This window comes from Erinaceus europaeus, chromosome 3, assembly GCF_950295315.1.
Source record: "Erinaceus europaeus chromosome 3, mEriEur2.1, whole genome shotgun sequence".
In the NCBI taxonomy this organism is placed as follows: domain Eukaryota; kingdom Metazoa; phylum Chordata; class Mammalia; order Eulipotyphla; family Erinaceidae; genus Erinaceus; species Erinaceus europaeus.
Genome location: NC_080164.1, coordinates 27,495,149 through 27,516,026, shown reverse-complemented (window position 1 = coordinate 27,516,026; position 20,878 = coordinate 27,495,149). Strand labels below are relative to the sequence as shown.

At 44.3% G+C, this 20,878-nt stretch overlaps 1 protein-coding gene across 5 annotated transcripts in view; it reads left to right on the top strand.

Annotated features, from left to right (window-relative positions):
* SOS1 (SOS Ras/Rac guanine nucleotide exchange factor 1) overlaps positions 1 to 20,878 on the top strand; it is a 112,233-nt gene that overhangs the window by 87,460 nt on the left and 3,895 nt on the right. For 4 of the 5 annotated variants that reach the window (XR_009548896.1, XR_009548895.1, XM_060186887.1 and 1 more), the window contains 10 exons: positions 79 to 182; positions 1,437 to 1,659; positions 3,139 to 3,258; positions 6,785 to 6,947; positions 7,659 to 7,776; positions 11,583 to 11,755; positions 11,907 to 12,023; positions 13,315 to 13,579; positions 18,914 to 18,958; positions 20,564 to 20,679. Coding sequence is in view for 3 of the 5 variants with exons in the window: in XM_060186887.1 (XP_060042870.1) it covers positions 79 to 182; positions 1,437 to 1,659; positions 3,139 to 3,258; positions 6,785 to 6,947; positions 7,659 to 7,776; positions 11,583 to 11,755; positions 11,907 to 12,023; positions 13,315 to 13,579; positions 18,914 to 18,958; positions 20,564 to 20,679 (1,444 nt within the window). In the remaining 2 variants the exon portion in view is untranslated. The remainder of the gene's footprint in view (positions 1 to 78; positions 183 to 1,436; positions 1,660 to 3,138; positions 3,259 to 6,784; positions 6,948 to 7,658; positions 7,777 to 11,582; positions 11,756 to 11,906; positions 12,024 to 13,314; positions 13,580 to 18,913; positions 18,959 to 20,563; positions 20,680 to 20,878) is intronic. The other variant, XM_007520988.3, reaches the window with a different exon arrangement.

The following is a 20,878-nucleotide window of genomic DNA, read 5'->3' as shown; positions in this document are numbered from 1 at the left end:
GCCGTAAGATGGTTGAATTTTGTAAACATGGGTGTTTGAGTTCCCAGGCCATTCACTTGTCCTGTGTTGATGCCATAGAGTACTAAATGTGTGTCGACACTGGGTAGAGCACCACTTCTATGATTTTGAAAGAGATGCAGACCTTTTGCAACGAATGGAAGAATTTATTGGAACAGTAAGAGGTATGTATTTCCTAAGTACGTATTTTTATAGGAGAAAGGTACCAGTATGGTGATTACCAATTGATGTTATCACTGCATAATGTTTCTGATAGTGTTGAGATCACCATTTGAAAAAAGTCACAGTTTGTCATCAATTTCTACTTGTGAATTGCCTGGTAGCCTGTTGACCATTGAATATATTTTCATTTAGCAAATCAGTTTATAATTATTTTGGACAAGAAAGATAGTCTTTAACTTACGCTGTCTTTACACTTAGCCAAAAGTGCATGTGCCAGTGGATAGTTAGTGAATGGGTTATTATAAGGCATGACAGAGGTCAGCTGATACATGACTCAGAGACAGGACATATTCAGAGAGACTCCAAAGCTCATGAGGCTGAAAACTGAGAGACAACTCTGTTTTGAGTACTTCCATTCCACCAGATATGTGACTTCAAGCAAACTAAATCACTTTTATTCTTGACACTTTATTGCTTCTCTTATCAGAACCATGGGGGTGGGGGGTGGTACTCCCTTCTGCTTTTAAAGCTTTATAACTATATAGACCTCAGGGCATCCAAAACAAAAATGTGTTAACTTCTTTTATACTCGCCAAATTAGAATCAGGAAGTAAAGCGTTAAATGATGCTACCTGTATACACAGTGCAAAAGAAAGCCACATCAAAAACTCAGTCTAGTGGTCTGGGAGGTGGCGCAATGGATAAAACATTGGACTCTCAAGCATGGGTTTAATCCCCAGCAGCACATATATCAGAGTGATGTCTGGTTCTTTCTCTCTCCCCTCCTTTCTTATTAATTAATAAATAAATAAATTAAATCTTTTTTTTTTTTAAATGCTATCTAAAATTAGAGAATCGGTCCTGTGATGCTATCTGGTGTGTAAGATGCAATGTCAAGTAGTAGGTTAGCAGTGGATATAATCTGCCTTTGTAAGTCTTATTCATGTAAGATATCCTTATCTTGGAGGGTTATTAAGAAATAGTTTGAATTGGAGTTGAGGAGTGAAGAGTCTCTAAATAACTGATATCTTTTAGAAAGAATGTGGAAGAGTGTATAATTAACTAATAATAGTGGCTAGCCATGTGAAGGAGAGTGAGAGTAGAACAGGAAACAAGAAAAGGGAGCTTTTTTCATTTTGATCAATTGAATTTATAGTACAGATACTCAGTTATCATGTATCTGATTTTAAGCAGATTTTTAAAAACTGCTCAGTAAGAAAGTACTGATATGTCACTATAAATGCAATGTATTTTAGGTAAAGCAATGAAGAAGTGGGTTGAATCCATCACTAAAATAATCCAAAGGAAAAAGATTGCAAGAGACAATGGGCCCGGCCATAACATCACGTTTCAGAGTTCACCTCCCACTGTTGAGTGGCACATAAGCAGGCCTGGGCACACAGAGACCTTCGACTTGCTCACCTTACACCCAATAGAAATTGCTCGGCAGCTCACTCTACTTGAATCAGATCTATATCGGTATGTGACTTGACATCCAAGCTGAAAAATCTTTCAGAGAAGTTCATTTTTCAGGTGAAAGCCTGGTCTCACTTTTAGGAATATTATGAAAGGTCACTTGAGATGTCTAGCCATGGGGCTTGGTGGAGAGAGGATACCTTTCACCCTCGGGTCCCCTCGTAGACTGCATGTCTTTTTTTTTTCTCCTGCAGTCACTCCCAGTTGGGAAAGCCAAGCTCAAATCCTCCCTTTTCCAGTTTCCATCTCACTGTCATTGGCTAGCTTCAACCTTCTTGTGAAACTTCTGTCGTTCTTACCCTGCTTCTCCTCAATAGTAAAGTGGGGTAGATCCTCAAACAACACTCTTTTTGTTGAATGTTGTCTCATTAAAATGTTGCTGAGAAACAGTACTGTTCAGTGAGCTCAGGTGTTAGTGAGGAGCTGCCGTTGTTATAAGGCAGCCATCTTTTGCTTAAAATCACATTTTCCAAGAATCTGTCCCTAGCTTTACATGCGATCTTAATGCCCATACTCCTGGGCTGTGTGGGGTTGGGAGTTGCATCTATTCAGCGATTAACACATGGCCCAGCACTTATTTGCTAAAGGCTCTGTCACTGAGTAGCTCCTGCCGCTGTAGATAGCAACTTAGTTCATGACTAGTTACAGCCTTTTTTAGTCCCCAGTTTTACTGCATTCGTATCATTAAATACCCTAGTAGTTGTAAATAGAACTACTTAGAAGTCTAAACAAATTATTTTTAATAAATAAATGGATAAAAGGAGATAGGTTAAGGATCCCGGTTTGAGCCCCTGGCTCCCCACCTGCAGAGGGTTCGCTTCACAGGTGGTGAAGCAGGTCTGCTTGTGTCTGTCTTTCTCTCCCATTCTGTCTTCCCCTCCTCTCTCCATTTCTCTCTCTGTCCTATCCAACAACGACAGCAAAACAACAACAACAATAAACAGCGCAACAAGAGGGGAAGAAATTAAAATTTTTTTTTAAAAGGAGATAGATTGATAGATTTCCACCAAAAATAAGTATTAAAATCTGTTTCTCGAGGTCCTTTTGTGATAATTTTTCTGCCCTCCCTAGGGGGAGATTTCTTGGGTTGTAGTAATTATTATACCTATACCTTCTTTGAACAGACATTTAAAAGGAAGCATCCAGACTGTTGTCATCTTAGTTTGTTACATAATATTTCTAAATGCAGGGAAAACTACTATGAAAAAACCCCAGCCTTCTACACACCAAGGCAACATTTTTTGGTATAGCAGTAAAAGTACACAGGACTGAGTTTGCATAGCTCACATAAAAATATTTTTAATCTCTAGAAAAAGTACACAATTACCCTCTTTTGTTATACATTTTTCATTAGCCTTTCTGTTGGTGTAAGAAGAGGGTTGATGTAGGATTTGGGTTTTTTTTTTTTGGTTCTTGTTTCTTTACTAATTAGTCTGTTAAGACAGAAAAGTTTCATGTAGAATTATGTCTTGGTGATTCTAGAGCTGTACAGCCATCAGAATTAGTTGGAAGTGTGTGGACTAAAGAAGACAAAGAAATTAATTCTCCTAACCTTCTGAAAATGATCCGACACACGACTAACCTCACCCTATGGTTTGAGAAGTGAGTATCACTGACACACCTTGTCTCTGGCGCACTCCGCAGTGTGAGCAACCCAGGCCACTTCTGTCTCTGCACAGTCCTTTCTGCTCCTCTGGGCCTCTCTTTTGCACTGAATGAATATTTTTCAATTTTATCATTTTAATTGCATCCATAATTTTTTTCTTCATTCTAGTTCTTGAGTCTTTTTTTTTTTTTAAGTTTTTTACGGCTTACCACATCTTATCAGAATCAGATTGCATAAGTTCCTGTTGATTATATAATTAATAGAACTCTCCTGTAGTTCAACTTCCCTTCACCCCTGGCCTTTTGTAATAATTAATCGTAGGCCACAGTACATATAACTAGTGATGCAGACTCAACAGCACATCGTTAGAATCACTGCTTTTCCACTGCCATCATTTTCTTAGCCATTTGTAACTGGCCTACTTTGTGTGCCTTTTGGCAGTATATGTACACATAGGTACACTTCTGTGCTGCAGACCCAGAGATACATCATGAACACAATTGTTACTTAAATCAGTTTTTAAAAAGGTTTTAAGGAAAATAAGCATTTACGGGTCTTTCCGAATGCCAGAATCACCTTTGCTTAGCCTCCTTTGTGAATTACTGTTTCCCTTGAAGTCACTTGTATGTCGTGTACCAAGGGCCTGCTAACGATTTCTGAGTGTTGGTCTCTCTGGGAGAGTATTTTACTTGACTTCTGTCTTTTCCATTTCATGTACATTGTCACCAGACCTTCCTTTTTACTGTTTTAGATCACGCTTTCCTCAAGTTCTGAGCATCTTTATGATGGTTACTTTGCAGTCACTTTCTGGTTTCTCCCAGGCAGTCACTGCTAACTGCCCCCCCCATGTGGGGGTCACACTTTCCTGTTTCTTGTATGCCTTGTAATTTGTTGTTGTTAAACTAGACATTTTTGATAATGTGCTGTAACAACTTGTAAGTACTGCCTCTCTAGGGCTTGCTATTGCCACTGTTTGTTCAGTGACTCACTGGATTGTTTTAATGAAGCCTTTTCCCCATCTTGTACTACCCCCCTCACCCCCACTCCACCCCCCCCCCCCCACACACACACAGACAGTGAGAGGTTAGATAAGAGGAAGTCTAAACTTGGGCATGTCCCCCATGGCGCAGATAGGATTTTACTCCACTGATTGCCCTTTGATTCCTCTCTGTGTTCACAGTGCCCTGGTGCATTATATAAACCCTTCCAGGAAAGTGTGACGGACTCTGTTAAAGGCAGGGTTTCTGAAGTCTCCACCTTATATCTGATCACCTTATATCTCCTCCCTGTCTTATGCCCTGTTTCTCTTTCTGTGAACTAGTGGGCAATCTGGACTGTCTTTGATGGGTCCTCGGATTGCTCAGTTGCCTTTCACAACCTTCACTGTTGTTGACAAGATGGTGTGATACAGAGTAAGGCGCTCTGTATACACCAGTGAAAGTAAGCCCACAGTATAAAGCTTCTTGATCTTGCTTTAAATTTTTTAAGATACTGGGTTTCTAATTGGTTTTATTTACATTGACAGATTAGGAGCTGCCTATCTGAGTCTGGACTTTGGAGCTGGGCACAGTGATAGGCTTGCTTTGAGTGGCACACCTGCTCTCAAAGCTGATGACATGCTGGGGTGGGCTGGGGTACCCTCTCCAGTAGCCAAAAGGCCTCTGGGCTTGGTGCTTCTGATCTAGAGCCAGGAGAGGGCTCTCTCCCAATGTTCTTGGCACAGCATAATCCTTAAGGGAGTTGGACAGAGGGAGAGACCCCTACTTCTCTCTCCTCAGCAGCTGGGGACAGGATGGGAAATGCTGAAGTCCTGCAGGGAGGAGACCCCCAGATGGATTTGGAGCACGCTGCCTTTCTGGCTACATCCCTCTGGAATAGACTCTTTCCAACCCTCCTAGAAGCCCTTGGGAGAAAGGAGGGAGGGAGCAGTCTTGCAAACTTTTGCATCTTACTGAATGTCTGTAGAGTTCCCTGAATAGATGTTTCTTTGCCATTTGCTCCTGTGGACATTCCAGAGACTCTAAATCCTCTATAGGGCTAGGGAGGTAGCACAGTGGCAGTGTACCAGACTTGGGTGCCTGAGGTTCCTTGTTCAGGTTCAAACCCTAACACAAGTATGTGCCAGAGATAAGCTGTACTTTGGTGTCTCTCTCCTTTCTGTCTCTCCCTTGTGAAAATAAATATTTGCTATTTGTTAATTAATTGGGGTGAGCAAGCCAGAGTATCACTCTGCCATTCCACAGGTTGAACTCCAGACCTCATGCTTGAGAGTCACTGCACCACCTCCCAAACCACTAAATCTTTTTTTAATGTTACATAATGAGCACAAACATATACACATGAACATGCAGTTTAAAGGGAATGCTGACTCCTGACTTCATTATCAATCTGAGTAAAAACACTTAAGTATGCAAGACGCAAGACCTGTTTCCATCATAACTAAAACTTAAGTCTGAAAGTACAGCACAACTGATAAGACATGCCAGTCATTTTCATTTCTGTCCTGATATTAACAGATTACTGAGAAGACCACTTGCTGCTCTTTTTTTTCTTTTCCTCCTTTATGATAACACCATATCTACCTTAACTGCAGCATTCAGTAAGTGCAGTATTGTTAACTGTAGCCATACTGTTTTACAGAAGGCTTCCAGAACTTTCTCCTCTTGCATAGCTCGCACTTTATGCATCTTGACTGGCAGTTTTCCATTGCTCCTTCCTTCAGCCCCTGGCAACCACTATTCTGTTCTTTGCTTCTGTAAGTCTGACTGTGTAAGAGTCAGTATTTGCCCGTTTGTGACTGGTTTACTGCATTCCACATAATGTCATGTTACCAAATTTTACTTTGAAAGGCTGATAGAGACAGAGACTAAGAGAGATGGAGAAAGATAACTACAGCAACAAGCTTCTTCCGTGCAGTGAGGTCTGGGTTTGAACCTGAGTTGTGCATATGGCAAAGCAGGCACACTGGCTTATCCAGGCAAGCTATTTTGCTGGACCAGCTATTTTCCCCATAAGTACCTTATTTTACTCTATTGTTTCAGAATACATTCATTGACTTTTTACCACTATGCTTAAATGAAAAGCTGTTTCTAGAGATGTAATGGTTCTGCTTTTATCAAATAAAGAAATTAAGGTTTAGTCACCATCTTAGATGCAAGAAGATGAAGAACAGTAAGCACAGAATTCTTGAGTCAAAGAGGAGATTTCCCTAGAACACATCTGCATCCCAAAGACCCCCCCCCCCCCCATGCCCTTCTTCTGTTAATCCCAGTGTGGAGAGGGGACCCGGCAGCTGGAGTAGGACAGAGGACAGCAGTGGCTGGGCCGGGCCTTTGGTCTGAGCTGTAGGAGGAGTGCATCCTGACCAACCGAGGGCACTGCCCTGGCTGCAGCCTCCACTATCTGCCTGCCATGTGTTCCATGAAACCAGCCTTTACCCTAGCCTTTCATTCGCTACATAAATCACAGGTTAGTGAGGGAAGAGCCACATTTGCTGATTTTTTTTTTTTCTTTAATGCCCAGGTGTATTGTAGAAACGGAAAACTTAGAAGAAAGGGTAGCTGTGGTGAATCGAATCATTGAGATTCTGCAAGTCTTTCAGGAGCTGAACAACTTCAATGGTGTCCTGGAGGTGGTGAGCGCCATGAACTCATCCCCGGTCTACCGGCTGGACCACACCTTCGAGGTGGGCTTCTAGGGGCGTCCTTGGGAGAAACTTCTATCCCCTGTTCTCAGAACCAGGATTCTAGCAGAGACCATCCTAATTTTAAAACAGTGCCTCCTGCCTTTAGGTAGCATTATCTGAATTTACTAAGGGGTGGTTGCTCATGTTGAAGTAGCCGTTCCCATTAAAATACACTCATGAGTTCGAGTCTAAGTTAGAAGAAGAAAAAGCTTTCAGTACTCAATTTGTAGTAGAATGTGCAGTTAAGTGCTCCTGTAATTGCTCAGGGAATAGTAAAATACATGAGGTATCTCGCACCTACACAGACCTCCAACTTTGCTTTAAGATAGTTTCTTGAGCAGTATTCTTTTAGCATAAAATTGACGCTGTCGGGAGTCGGGCGGTAGCGCAGCGGGTTAAGCGCACATGACGCAAAGCACAAGGATCCCGGTCTGAGCCCCCAGCTCCCCACCTCCAGGGGAGTCACTTCACAGGCGGTGAAGCAGGTCTGCAGATGTCTATCTTTCTCTCCCCACCTCTGTCTTCCCCTCCTCTCTCCATTTCTCTCTGTCCTATCAAACAACAACGACATCAATAACAACAACAACAGTAACTACAACAATATAACAATAAGGGCAACAAAAAGGAATAAATAAATATTTTTTAAAATTAACTAAAAAAAAATTAACACCGTCATAACTGGGCCTCTTCTCTGCTTGTCATTTCTTGTAGCAAATACCAAGTCGCCAAAGGAAAATTTTAGAAGAAGCTCATGAATTAAGTGAAGATCACTATAAGAAATATTTGGCAAAACTCAGGTCTATTAATCCACCATGTGTGCCTTTCTTTGGTGAGCATTTCTTTTGACTTCTTATTGTGTTTCTGGGTATTAACATTAAATAACCGAATAGCCACATGTGTAATATGCCAGCAGGAAGTAACCACTTACCAAATATCTAATGCCTGAGCCCCCTATTTGCCAGCTTTTCTCAGTGTGGTCACATTTGCTGTGACCTGTGAGCCACATAGCTTTCCATCTCAACTCTCTCTGGACTATCCCAGAGTCGAGTTGATTTTCAGATTGCTCCTGTTTGCAGTATACCTTTCTCATTTCTCTCTTTACTTTTTTGTTTTACTTTAATTTCTTCTTTCTCTTCAAAAAATACAAGATCTTAACAGCTATGGAAGGAGGTGGCTCAGGGAATAGAGCACATTGCTTCAAATGTGTGAGGTCCCAGGCTCAATCCCTGGCACTGTATGCGACCGACCAGTGCTGCTCTGGTGTCTCTCAGGTAAATAAGTCTGTTTTAAAAAGGAAAGATAAGATCTTTTTTTTTTCCTCCTAACTTATTTAGAACCAGGGCATCACTCTGTCACATGCAGTGCCACGGATGGAACTCAGGACCTCATGCTTGAGAACCCAGCGCTTCACTCACTCACTGTGCCACCTACTGGGCCATGAAAGAAAATTACTCTCTTCTGATTTTATTGTTACAGTACTTTCTGTCATTATCACTTTATTCTGTTTCCCTGGTATCTCCTGTTCTCCCCCATTAATTCTGTATGAAACTATTGGGGCGTTAATTTTCTCCTCCTGGCAGATCATTAAGATTTGTGCCTTCCCTTTTAGGTATGGCAGCTAGTGCCAATTCATAGTAGGGAGCCTGGGAAGTCCCTGAGTAGGTTTGCTGTGTTTATGTTACTCAGTCTGTTCACAAATATTTCTTGAGCACTCGCTAAGGATCAGGAACTCCGTATCAGACGCTCCTGTCTCAGCTCCCCTCGAGCGCCTGGCCTCACATTGCAACCTCAGCGGCCTTCTATGGACATCTGCCAAGTGCTGAACGCCATCTCCACGAGCCTGCCGCATCAGGCTACAACTCTTTACCTAAGGGTCTTCAAGACCCAGTGCTATGCCTCACACTCCCGTCACAGTTAGCCATTGTTTTGTGGCCGTGCATGAGACTTGCACACTACAGGGGCTGGTCTGAGACTCAGTGCGAGCTGGCTGGGCTGTGCAGCTCACTCCCAAAGAAAAGCGGAAGAGCCTGCTGACAGGCAGGTGGGAAAGATGAAAAGAGCCCAAGCTTACAGGACACATGGGGTGTCTTCTGATACCGTGAGGCAGCCTGGCGGGGAGGAAGAGCCATCACTGACACTCCTAGTGACCACACACCATCAGGCTTCATTACTGTGACCTTGTTCCCTGCCCATGGAGTGAGGCTTTTCAAGGATGTAGCCAGAAGCTTAAACCTTAAAGCCTGTGCCTCTGCCGCATGAGTGTTCGAAAGGAGGGGGTGGGCAGGCAGGTAGAGTTGCGTGCTGAGAGGCTCCAGGCCTGTCACTCCTGCCATGGCTGCCTGCCTATCCTGCCACTCTATTCCACCCCACACCAGGGCTTCCAGAAGCTCAAGAGGCAGCTCACTGGGCAGGGCACATGCCTTGCCATGGGGGCGGCCTGGGTTCAAGCCCTTCCACAGTGTGGGGGTGCCACAGCCTCAGGGGAAGCTCTGGTGTTGTGGTGTCTCTCCCTCCACTCCTACTCTGTATATGGATCTGGAAAGGTGCTCTTGGAGCGCAGAAGTCACACATGCATGGAGCCCCAGCAACACAAGAAAAAGATGAAGCCTCCCAAGATCCAGCACAAGCTGTGCTCCCTGCACCCTGCTGCTGGCCTTCAGTGCCCACCCAGCCCCAGCTGGCTTCCAGGGCTGTCTGAAGCATCGCCTCATTGGGCTGCCTCTGTCTCCCCCCACCGGTGGGAAGCAGAGTGTGGCATCCCCTCGTCCTCAGAGGGCCTCTTCATGCATTACTGCTGCTGCAGCACTTACCCACTGTGCTGCGGTGACCCCCACCCCACCCCGGGCCAGGGCAGGGAGTCTCCACAGCTGTGTCTGTGGTTCCCGAGACCGTGTTTGGCACAGCAGAGACTCAGCCTGTGTCACAAGTGGACCAACTGAGGCTCACACACCCCACTCTCTGCCCAAAATACTACAGTCCTTCAGGCAGAAAGACAGGAGCATGAAAGGAGAGCACAAGGAGCAAGAAGGGCCTAGTCTTGGCCTGCCTCCCCTCATGAACGGGGAGGAAAGCCAGGCAGAAAGCAGCGGAGCTGACTCCGAACCTTTACTACGCCATGGGAGAAAAGCAAGTGTTAGCTCCAGGTCTCGCTGTCCTGGGTCAAGAATTACAGTGTGTGGTGGGAGGTGGCGCAGTGGATAAAGCATCAGACTCTCAAGCATGAGGTTCTGAGTTCAGTCCTCGGCAGCACATGTATGAGGGTGATGCCTGGTTCTTTCTCTCTCCTCGTATGTTTCTTATTAATAAATAAATAAAACCTTAAAAAAAAAAGACTTTCTTAAAAAAAAAAAAAAAAGAATTACAGTGCATGTTTTCTGTCTCCACATCTGGGGCCTAGCCTACAGTTCTAGGGAAAGCAGAGCTCAGAACTCGCCACTAATCTAGAAGTGCTGGAGACTGGAATACGCAGATATGACATGCATGTCCTGGGTCTGGTGCTTGCAAATCCTCTATATTCCCGTAAGCGAGCCTGGCAGACGGCACTGCCTCCCTTCCAGGAACTCAAGAGAGTGCAAAAGGGCCCAAGTGGTGCCCCTGGTTGAGTGCACATACTACAGGGCACAAGGAGCTGGGCTCCAGCCCTCGGTCCCCACCTGTAGATGGGAAGCTTCATGAGCAGTTAAGCAGTGCTACAGATGTCTCTCTTTCTCTCTGCCTCCCCCTTCCCTCTCCAGTTCTGTCTCTGCCCAGTAGATAAATAAAATTGTGGGCTGGGGAGATAGCATAATGGTTATAAATAAAATTTTATTTAAATAAAAGTAAGCGAAAATAAATGTGATCCTCTGAATTTAACTGTCCCGCTTTTGCCCAAAATACCTGTTATTAGTGACAGAAAGTTCCTTTAACAAAATTGTAATTTATCTCAGATAACATGGCTTTGGGGAGGAGTATGGAAAGTTAGTGGTTCCTTTTGAAAAGTATTATTGAGGGGCTGGGCAGTAAGAAGCACAGCTGGTTAAGTATACACATCACCTTGTGCACAGACCCAGGTTCAAGCCCATGTTCCCCACCTGCAGCTAGGAAGCTTCACGTGTGGTAAAGCAAGTTCTTCAGGTGTCTCTGTTTCTGTCTTCCTCTCCCCTCTCAGTTTCTCTGTCCTATCAAAGAAAAAGGGGTGGAGGAAAGGAAAAAGATGGCCACCCAGTGCATAGATTCATCATGCAGGCACCAAGCCCCAGCACTAACCCTGGTGGCAATAAGAAAGGAAGAGAGGCCAGGTGGTGGTGTACCTGGCTGAGCGCACATGTTACAGTGCACAAGGACCTGGGTTTGAGTCCCTGGTCCCTGGTCCCCCAGCCTGGAAGGGGGAAAGCCTTACCAGTGGTGAAACAATGTTGTAAGTGTCTGTCTGTCTCTCCCTCACTATCTCCCGCCCCCTCTTGATTTCTGGCTGTCTCTACCCAATAAATAAATTAAAGGTAATTTTTAAAAAATTAAAGAAAAGTGGGGGAAGAGGAAGCTCTGTCCTCGACTTGGGCAGTAGCGATGGCATTAGGTACACTCTGCCCACAGGGACTGCGGGAGAAGAAAACTAGTGTTTGCTTTGTTCTTAAATAACTGCCTTATATCTTCTAGGAATTTACTTAACGAATATCCTGAAAACAGAAGAAGGCAATCCTGAGGTCCTAAAAAGGCATGGAAAAGAGCTTATAAACTTTAGCAAAAGGAGGAAAGTAGCAGAAATCACAGGAGAGATTCAGCAGTACCAAAATCAGCCTTATTGTTTACGAGTAGAATCTGATATCAAAGTGAGTTCGATTATTTGAGGATACACATTTCTGATTCAGTTTTAAAAACAGCTGATGTTTCCATAATTTAGATTTTCTGACGTTTTCCATGAATTTGAAACTGAATTAATAGCAGTAAACATTAATGATTATTTCTTTGCTTCTGTTTCAGAAGTTCTTTGAAAACTTGAATCCAATGGGAGCTAGCATGGAAAAAGAATTTACTGATTATCTGTTCAACAAATCCCTAGAAATAGAGCCACGCAACTCTAAACCTCCTCCCAGATTTGTAAGCACTTGCACATTTGTGCTGCTTCTGTGTTTATGCTTTCAGCCCTCACTGTGTCTGGTGATGTCACCTCTGTGTGCTGAGCAGATGCTTTGATAGAGGTACTCAGATGAAGTGCACGTGAGCAACTATAGTAAGTTCCTCACCGGTACTCTCAGGAGTAGCCCACGTGGTTCCATGAGTAACTGAACACTGATAGCAATATGAATCAGATCTGCTATAAAGAAACTAGGCAAAAAAAAGAAAACCCTTTTAAACAAAAGTGTTATTCAAGATGTATTTTAAAGCTTCAGTTACAATGCATATGTATGCATTTAAAAAATAATGACTTTCATTACTTATCAGGGCCTGGCCAAATTTATATATAGTAGTATCAGCTCATAAGAGAATCAAGAGATAAACATAAAGGACTTCCAAGTAGCTGAGGTGAACCTCATTCTGCCCTTCAACTATAGCTTAAGCAGTCAACCTCAGAGGACAGGCTCCAAAACTGTTTGCCCAGATGGATTATACACAGCAGATTGGTAGTGACACAGTCCGCCCATTGAGGAAGTGGTGCCAGTGGGGAGTGCTCTGTAAGGAGTGCAGTGAGCTTGTGCAGACAGGTAGGAGTGCTGGCCACTCAGTGTAATGGCAGGGAGCTCAGGAAATCCTGTGGCACTGCACTGCAGCACTGTAGGACTTGAGAATTCATATTGATGAGCCTAGCTTTGCCAGCAAGGTTAAATAAACTACATACTCTGTCTTCAAAACCAGAGGGGGTGTTGACTAAACCATTAATCCCCCACAGAAAGAAAAATACATACAACCAGAGGGGCCTGATCTGGACAGGGCTGGTCTGGAAAGAGAAATAGAGAAACAACACAGCATGTCTATCTCTCTCTCTCTCTCTCCCTCTCTCTCCTTTTCCTGTCAGAGCCATTTTTCATTAGAGGAAGACAGGATTTTTATTTATTTATTCATTTTGCAGATCATCTCTAGTACACAGCATATCTTAATAAGATTCTGCCCCAGAGCACTAAAATCGGAGCTTGGTATTTACAGAGCTAACACTCGGTTATCTGGAAAAATGAATTTCCTAATAGGTAGCTAAGTCTTTACAGAAGTAGGATATTGGTACTTTTAACTTGAATGCTTTGATTTAAATTACTATCAGCTTCTTTATTAGAGATTTGTGGCTTTCCAGGGTATTAGTTGAATTATACGAGGCATGTATAGAAAAATCTTGCCTTTTCCTTTACAGTGTTGTAAATATTGTGTTTTTTTTTTTTCTTTTTCCCTTTGTTTACAGCCCAAAAAATATAGCTACCCCCTCAAATCTCCTGGTGTTCGGCCATCAAACCCTAGACCAGGTCCCATGAGGCACCCCACCCCTCTGCAGCAGGAGCCAAGGAAGATCAGCTACAGCCGGATCCCCGAGAGTGAGCCAGAGAGTACAGCATCCGCACCAAACTCTCCCCGGACCCCACTCACACCTCCTCCCGCGTCTGGAGCTTCAAGTACCACTGATGTCTGCAGCGTGTTTGATTCCGACCATTCAAGCCCCTTTCATTCAAGTAGGTGCTAAGCTTTAAGTGCTATAAAGTAACAGTGTTAAGGGTGCATGTTGTCATTGCATTTTTAAGAAATCTGTCAACAGATCAAATACTATTTCAAAAGATGTTGTCAAAGTATATACAATTTTTGAGCTCTAGCTAACTCGATTCTTTTAAAAGTGTGCTGGAACAACCCTCTTAAAACTTGTCAGAAGGCCTGGTAGTGAAATTTGTGGTTGAAACTTCACTTGAGCGTTTTGTTTCCAAGTAGTGAGTGTTTGGTACATCTCCTATAGCTAGAAGGCAGAAGGAATAGGTGACCCCTGAGGTCTGCCGGAAACCTCAGAAATGCCACCCCCAAGGTGCTGCATCTGACACCACTGAGCACCAACCAGACTGCTTTTTCCAGCTTTGCCACGATAGTGTCACACTCAGTCACTAGTGGCTAGCAGGTGGCGTGTAGGTCTCACCTTGTTGCCTGGTCTCTTACACCCAGCGTGCAAATCTCAACAGACTCCACTGGCATGCACCCTCCTTATTTCTAGGCTAGTTCTGTTCAGCAGAAACAATATCTGAGCGGGATGTGTACCGCACACATTGTGTACCACGTGAAAATGGCAGAAAGCCTTCTACCCCTTGTTTTTTTTAGTCCATCAGATGCCAAATCTGGTCATTTTCACATGAAGTGGAATAAAGTTTGACCAAGATACTCTGCATGCCTCTCTGTGGTCTAAATCTTCACTGTTGACACTCATAGCCTGTCCCAGCTCTGACTAGCCACACCCAGAGGCTGCTTCTCTGAGCCCTGATCAGCATCCATCAGTTTTCTAATCAGTTTCCTGGGTGATTTGACAGCTCTTCTAAGACCACATGGCCTTTTCAATTTGCTCACGAGGGAAGCAGAACTTGAGTCCAGCCCCATTGGCCTACATACACCCTCTCCCACACTCCTCCCAGCAGTGGGCTTAGTGCCGCACTGAAGTGGAGCTGGCCATGAGCCTGGCAGGGCAGAGTACAGCCGGCCATGGCCACAGGACGTCAGTCAGTGACGGGAGGGGGCCGAGAGATTGGAATCAGCCCCTCCTGCCCGGGAACCCTCCAGTCTGGAGACATTACTTCTTCCATGCCCCTCTGGGTCGTTTCAGTTTTAAGATTCCTACCAACTCAGAGAATCAAATGGTTTAACAAAAATTCAACTTAAAATTAATTTTTGAGGTAATCCCTTTGAGAGTTGGCCCAGAGTCCACTTTACTCATTCCTCTGTAGTACATGGTGTTCTAGCTAGCTGGCAATTTGTCTTTTTTTTTTTTTTCCCACCAAAAGTATATTTGTTGAAAACAACTTCTGAGGATTATGGAGTCCTGTTAAGCACATACTAAGCTGTCAGACAGGGCTGGGCAGTGGCACAGCCAATAGAGTATACACATTACCACACACGAGGACACCCGGGTTCAACCCCTGGTCCCTATTAGAAAAGGAAGCTTTTGGGGCCAGGTGGTGGCGCACCTGGTTAAGCGCACATATTATAATGTGCAAGGACCGGGGTTCGAGTCCCTAGTCCCCACCTGCAGGGGGAAAGCTTCATGAGTGGTGAAGTAGGGCTGCAGGTATCTCTCTGTCTCTCTATCATTCCCTTCCCTCTTGATTTCTGGCTGTCTCTATCCAATAAATAAAGATAATTAAAAAAAAAAAAAAAAGAAAGAAATGCAAGTGTTAAAAAAAAAAAAAGAAAAGAAAAGGAAGCTTTACAAGTGGTCTCTCTCTATCTCTCACCCTCTACCAGAAGAAAAGAAAAGGAAGCTTTACAAGTGGTCTCTCTCTATCTCTCACCCTCTACCAGAAGAAAAGAAAAGGAAGCTTTACAAGTGGTCTCTCTCTATCTCTCACCCTCTACCAGAAGAAAAGAAAAGGAAGCTTTACAAGTGGTCTCTCTCTGTCTCTCACCCTCTACCAGAAGAAAAGAAAAGGAAGCTTTACAAGTGGTCTCTCTCTATCTCTCACCCTCTACCAGAAGAAAAGAAAAGGAAGCTTTACAAGTGGTCTCTCTCTGTCTCTCACCCTCTACCAGAAGAAAAGAAAAGGAAGCTTTACAAGTGATCTCTCTCTGTCTCTCACCCTCTACCAGAAGAAAAGAAAAGGGCAGATGAACCTCTAAAAAAAAATTAGCTACTGATGTTTTCAAAAGTTCCCACTTACTCTCCCCAACTTACCATACTCTTAAATTAAGTAACAAAACAAAGCCAGCACTTTTTATAGTATAGTACACTGGTCAGTAAAATCCTGTGGGTTTTTTGTTTTTCTTCATTCAGTTAACTGTTTGCATGGCTGGTTTGTTTTTCTGAGTGCAAACAACTAAGAACTGTTTGTTTTTGGTTTTGCTTTTTGCTTTTGATAGAGAGAAAGAGACCACAGCATCCTTCAGTGCACCCACAGCTAAGGTCTAAACACAAGTGGGTGATTCAGTCACACAAGCGCACCTACTATAAAATGCACCTTAGTTTCAGAAGGAGCCATGGCGGGGAGTGGTGGAGACAGTTTGGCCCGCAGCCTCAGTGTCAGTGGGGAGCAGCCCAGACAGAAGCAGAGCTCTGAGTTAAAGCTTCCCTCCTGACCACAGAACCGAGACCTCCAGCAGGACCTCTTCGCCTAGCTTGACATTAACATCGCAGCTTGGGAGGTTCCCCCACACACACCCTGTTTCTCTTTCTCAGCAATAGAGCTTATGTGCTACTCCCTTGGCTTTAGTAAAAATTCAGACTGGCTCATTTTGAAATCAGAAAAAACAGCGTAATGCAAACCCTGTGTGTGCTCAGCTAGTCCCTTCATTCGCACAGTCAGGGCCTGTGCATCAGGGTCCCCGCATCACAAGGCTACTATCAGGTCTGCCTCCTGCTGGGAGGGGCTCCATAGAGCACCCCCACAGCCACCCACTGTTCTGCTTCCTCCTCCTTCTCAGAGCAGCTGCCTGGCCTGATTCTTGGAGCATCTGAACATGTTCCTCAGCACACAGCAGCAGATGCTACTGCCTAAGCCTCTCCACACGCACAGTTTGATTTGAACTTTTTTTTTTTTTTTGGCTTAAGGCTTTTACCAGAGTTATGAAAGGCTTGTAGCTAGCCCACATATAAACTAGACCAGCTTTGGTGCCTGGGCATCAGTGTTTTGAAAGTTCCCCAGAGGTGTCCGCTTCACGAGCAGTGAAGCAGGTCTGCAGGTATCTACCTCTCTCTTCCTCCCTCAGTTTCTCTGCCATCTAATTAAAAGAAAAATATTAGAAATTTAAAAAAAGAAGAAACGGCCAGTAGGAGTGGTGGAGTCTTAGTGCTGCCACTGAGGCCCAGCGTTCCCCAGAGAATTCTGATGCCCCAGCCAGAACTGAGAGCCACTGGTCTTGTGTCAGATCTGGACTCACACAGACCAGTGCTGCTCTTTTAGCCAACCAAGTTCACTCGACTCAGACCAGTGAGTTTGCTCCATATACAGCTGCCCAGACTCTCTAGTATGTTTAATTAGAGCATATCCAACTCTACTAGTTTATTATTATTATCTTTTTTATTTATTGGATAGAGACAGCCAGAAATCAAGAGGGTAGGAGCAGTAGAGGAGAGAGAAAGAGAGACACCTGCAGCACTGCTTCACCACTTGCAAAGCTTTCCCCCTGCAGGTGGGGGCTAGGGGCTTGAACCAGGGTCCTTGAGCACTGTAACATGTGCACTCAACCAGGTGAGCCACCACCCAGCCCCTCTACTAGGAGTTTTTATAGCATCTTCTAGAAGTGAGACCAAGCAATTAATCCTGCTAACTGGGGACACTTTTCTAGTGGCACTTAGCCAAGTCTGCCTGTGTATACCGGTCACTCCGTCTTTTCTTCTTTTCTTTTCTTCTTTTTTTTTCTTTGTTCCCTTTTTGCCACTAGGGTTATCACTGAACCTCAGTGCCTACATGACTCCATTGTTACCAGTGGCTCTTTTTTTCTCTCTCTTTTTTTTTTTTTTCGTAAAGGGAGCCAGAGAAGGAGAGATACCTACAGCACTACCTCACTGCCTGTGAAGTTTCTCTCCTAAAGGTGGGGACCAGGGGCTTGAGCCCAGATCCTTGTGTAAGGTGACATGTGCACTACTGAGTGTGCCACCACCCAGCCCCTCATTGTCTCTAAAGCCTAATGTGTGAGTGTCACGAGCTTCATGCTTTGGGTCTATTCCAGTTTTGTCCTAAGTGAGTGTTGGGAGGCAGTGGGACACAAACCATGCATCGCTTCAGAGGTGTCCACACCAGCTAGCCTTCTGTCTCAGCTTCTGCTGTAATGCTCTAGGGCTCTAGGCTTGTCTGTTTTTTTGTTTTATCTTAAAAGTATTGACAAACTCCCTATCTGAATACCCAGTGCTAACACAGGCTGGGCTGTAGCTCAGTGCCGAGTGCATTCTTCACATGGATGAGATGTTCTGCTTTGGTCCCCAGGGGAGAGTGGGTGCTAGAAAAAGGAAAATGGGGCCAGTAAGATAGCTCACCAGGTAGAACATGTGCCTCGCCATGTGCATGACCCAGTTTCAAGCCCCAGCACCGCAGTGGAGGGCTATGGCACTAGAGGAAGCTCCAGTGTTGTAGTGTCTTGCGGCCTCCCTCTAGATGTAGATTTGAAGAGACAGACAGCAGCCAGGAGCAGTGTCATCATTCCTGTGCACCACCCCACCCCACCTTAGTTCTGAAGGGGGGGGGGAAGCCCCCAGAAGTCACTGAGTGAAGAATAACCTAACCAGATGTTCATTGTTGTTGTTGTTGTTCTTCTTCTTTTTAACTATTCAAGAATATAGAATGAAAAACATTTCTTGCTCAGTCTTGTTTGGTAATAGCCAAAGCTGTAGTTACTTTATGGTGAGAGTATACACCCTGACAACATTTTTGAAAATATAGGTTGATAATGTTAGTAAGATTCCTTTTTTCAAGTTCTATAACACAAAGGCATTATTTACTACTGACAGTTCGGGCTTTCAAAATCTATAGAATAGGATTTATCTATGACCAGCTAAATTCTTTCCTCAAGCTGGGTTTATACAGTTTTCTCTGATCTTGTAATAATGTGGGATGCTTTAATATTCTGATGAATGCCTCTTATTATGAAGATACCAGGTAGTATCTAAAAGGAATCTTCAAAATTCCTATATAACTTAACTCAGTACTTTATTTTTGTCTTAAGTAGTACTGGAAAAAAAAAAAAAAAAAAAAGGACTGCTAGGCCATTCTTTGGAACTAGAATGACCAAAAAAAAAAATAGCATTTTATCATAGATAATTCTCTACAAATGAGTTGAACATATCATTGAAAAAGGAAAACTCTTTGTCTCATTTGCTTTCACAGGCAGCGATACCGTCTTTGTCCAGCTCACACAGCCCCACGGCCCACGTTAGTACATTTGGTTTCACACTTGCCATTCTTGCTTTGCTTTAAAAACTAAACCAGTGTGACCTTTCTTGTTAACACTCTCCCTGGGCCTGGCAGCATTGGCACCTCGCTTTTGCAACATCTAAGAAGTAAGGCCTTCACTTGTGCTCTCTCTTTATCATAAACGATCTGCTGACACTTAAATGTCTTTTGTACTTTTTTGTAGAGCCCTTCCCCTTTTTCAGCTACATATATATCCATATATATGTATCAAATTGGATGGCTTCCACACTTAACCATGCCTCACTTGCAACCAAGATGCTAAAGACGCTTTAACAGTCACCTTTTAAAGGGCAAGGCATGCATGTGCACATGGGGATGCTGGCCGCTGGTCACTGGCTGGTGGCAAGGCCCCCTGCAGGCAGGTGGATGGTGCTGCCAGGCTTGAGGAGAAGGAGCTCGCTGCCGTCATCACTCCAGCTGGGCCGCATGACCTGGCCACTGTGCAGCAAGTGAAGGGCCACTGCAGATCCTTCTAGCTTGCAAGTAAACTAACCGTCCACCATGTCAATTAATAAAACTTAAGCCAGTTGGTACTTTTGTTCTCCTCTCATACAGATGATTTCAGATGTACTAGCTATAAACTAAACTTACAGCATCTCAAAGAAGGGTAGGTGATCAAAGTGTTGTCCATTTGAATAATATCAGTACACAGATAACTCTCTTAAGTCCTATATTGTCATAATGCCCAGGGGACAGAATCAAAACTGTTGGTGCTTAATGGAATAAAGGAGCCTGCTAAGCATAGTTTTGAATGATTGTTTCTAAGTGTTTTTCCCTCTATTTATTTCTATAGTGCTCATGAGCTAAAACTTACGCACTGCAGGGTGTCACTATTGGCAAGCCTACCTAGTGGTGCCCTCGCCACCAGCTTTGCCTGTAAAGGAGAAGGTTCACTGACCTTTTTTCGTGCCAGTTCATATTCTTAGTTCAGGCTCACTCTGTGACTCTGCTTTCATCATCAGAGCTGTCTCCATCATCTTAAGTAACTCACAGGTACAGTTTTTCAGATGAGAGAAGGACAAACCTTGCTCACCTACCAAAGAGAGCCTATAGCTAAGAAGAGTGAGGAAACATTCTCCCCTCAACTCCATCTTCCCTCCCTGGCATCTCTAGAGGGGGAGAAACACCAGAGAGAGGTTCAGACCAGGAAACCATTCCCAGGGCCTGTGCCACAAAGGCGAGGAGGTTCTATACCGGTGGAAAAGCTAAACAAAAATGGCCTCTCCAAAGGTGTTCAGTAGTCTGTTCTTGCTGTTTCCCCAGAAGTCTGATACTCAGACCAAACCGAAACATACCAACAGTAGATAAATGAATAAAACAAAATAACAAGAGTGTCTTTGCTAACTCCCCCCCACCTAAAAATTCTGCTCTGAGATTTCTGCCAGCTTCTTTGTATATAGCAGTTTGTCTGGTAAGGAAAACGCTCTGGCGTGCTTGTTGACCTAACGGCTTTCGGAATAGTACTCTGTCCATCCCATGCCCATTCTTCCGCTGAGCCTTGCCAGGGTTGAAAGATGCAGTAAAGCTTCCTGAGACTTTTCCTCACACTGTCACCTCCTGCAGGGTCTGCGTCAGTATCATCGATCAGCTTCAAGAGCACCGAAGCAGCGCCTGTCCCCCCTCCTGTCCCTCCGAGGAGACGCCCAGAGTCGGCCCCCGCAGAATCCTCACCCTCTAAGGTACAGCACAAACCTCCGTCTCTGGAACTGGAGCCCACACAGGCACATGGTGGTTGGCTCTGTGGGGAGCTGGGCTAAGAACAAGTGTCAGACAGGACTACCTATGTGCCTTTGAAAGATATATGAAATTTGTTTTTGTTTTTTAAGCAGAGCCCTGCTCAGTTGTGGCTTAGGCAGTGCTGGGAATTGAACCTGGGAC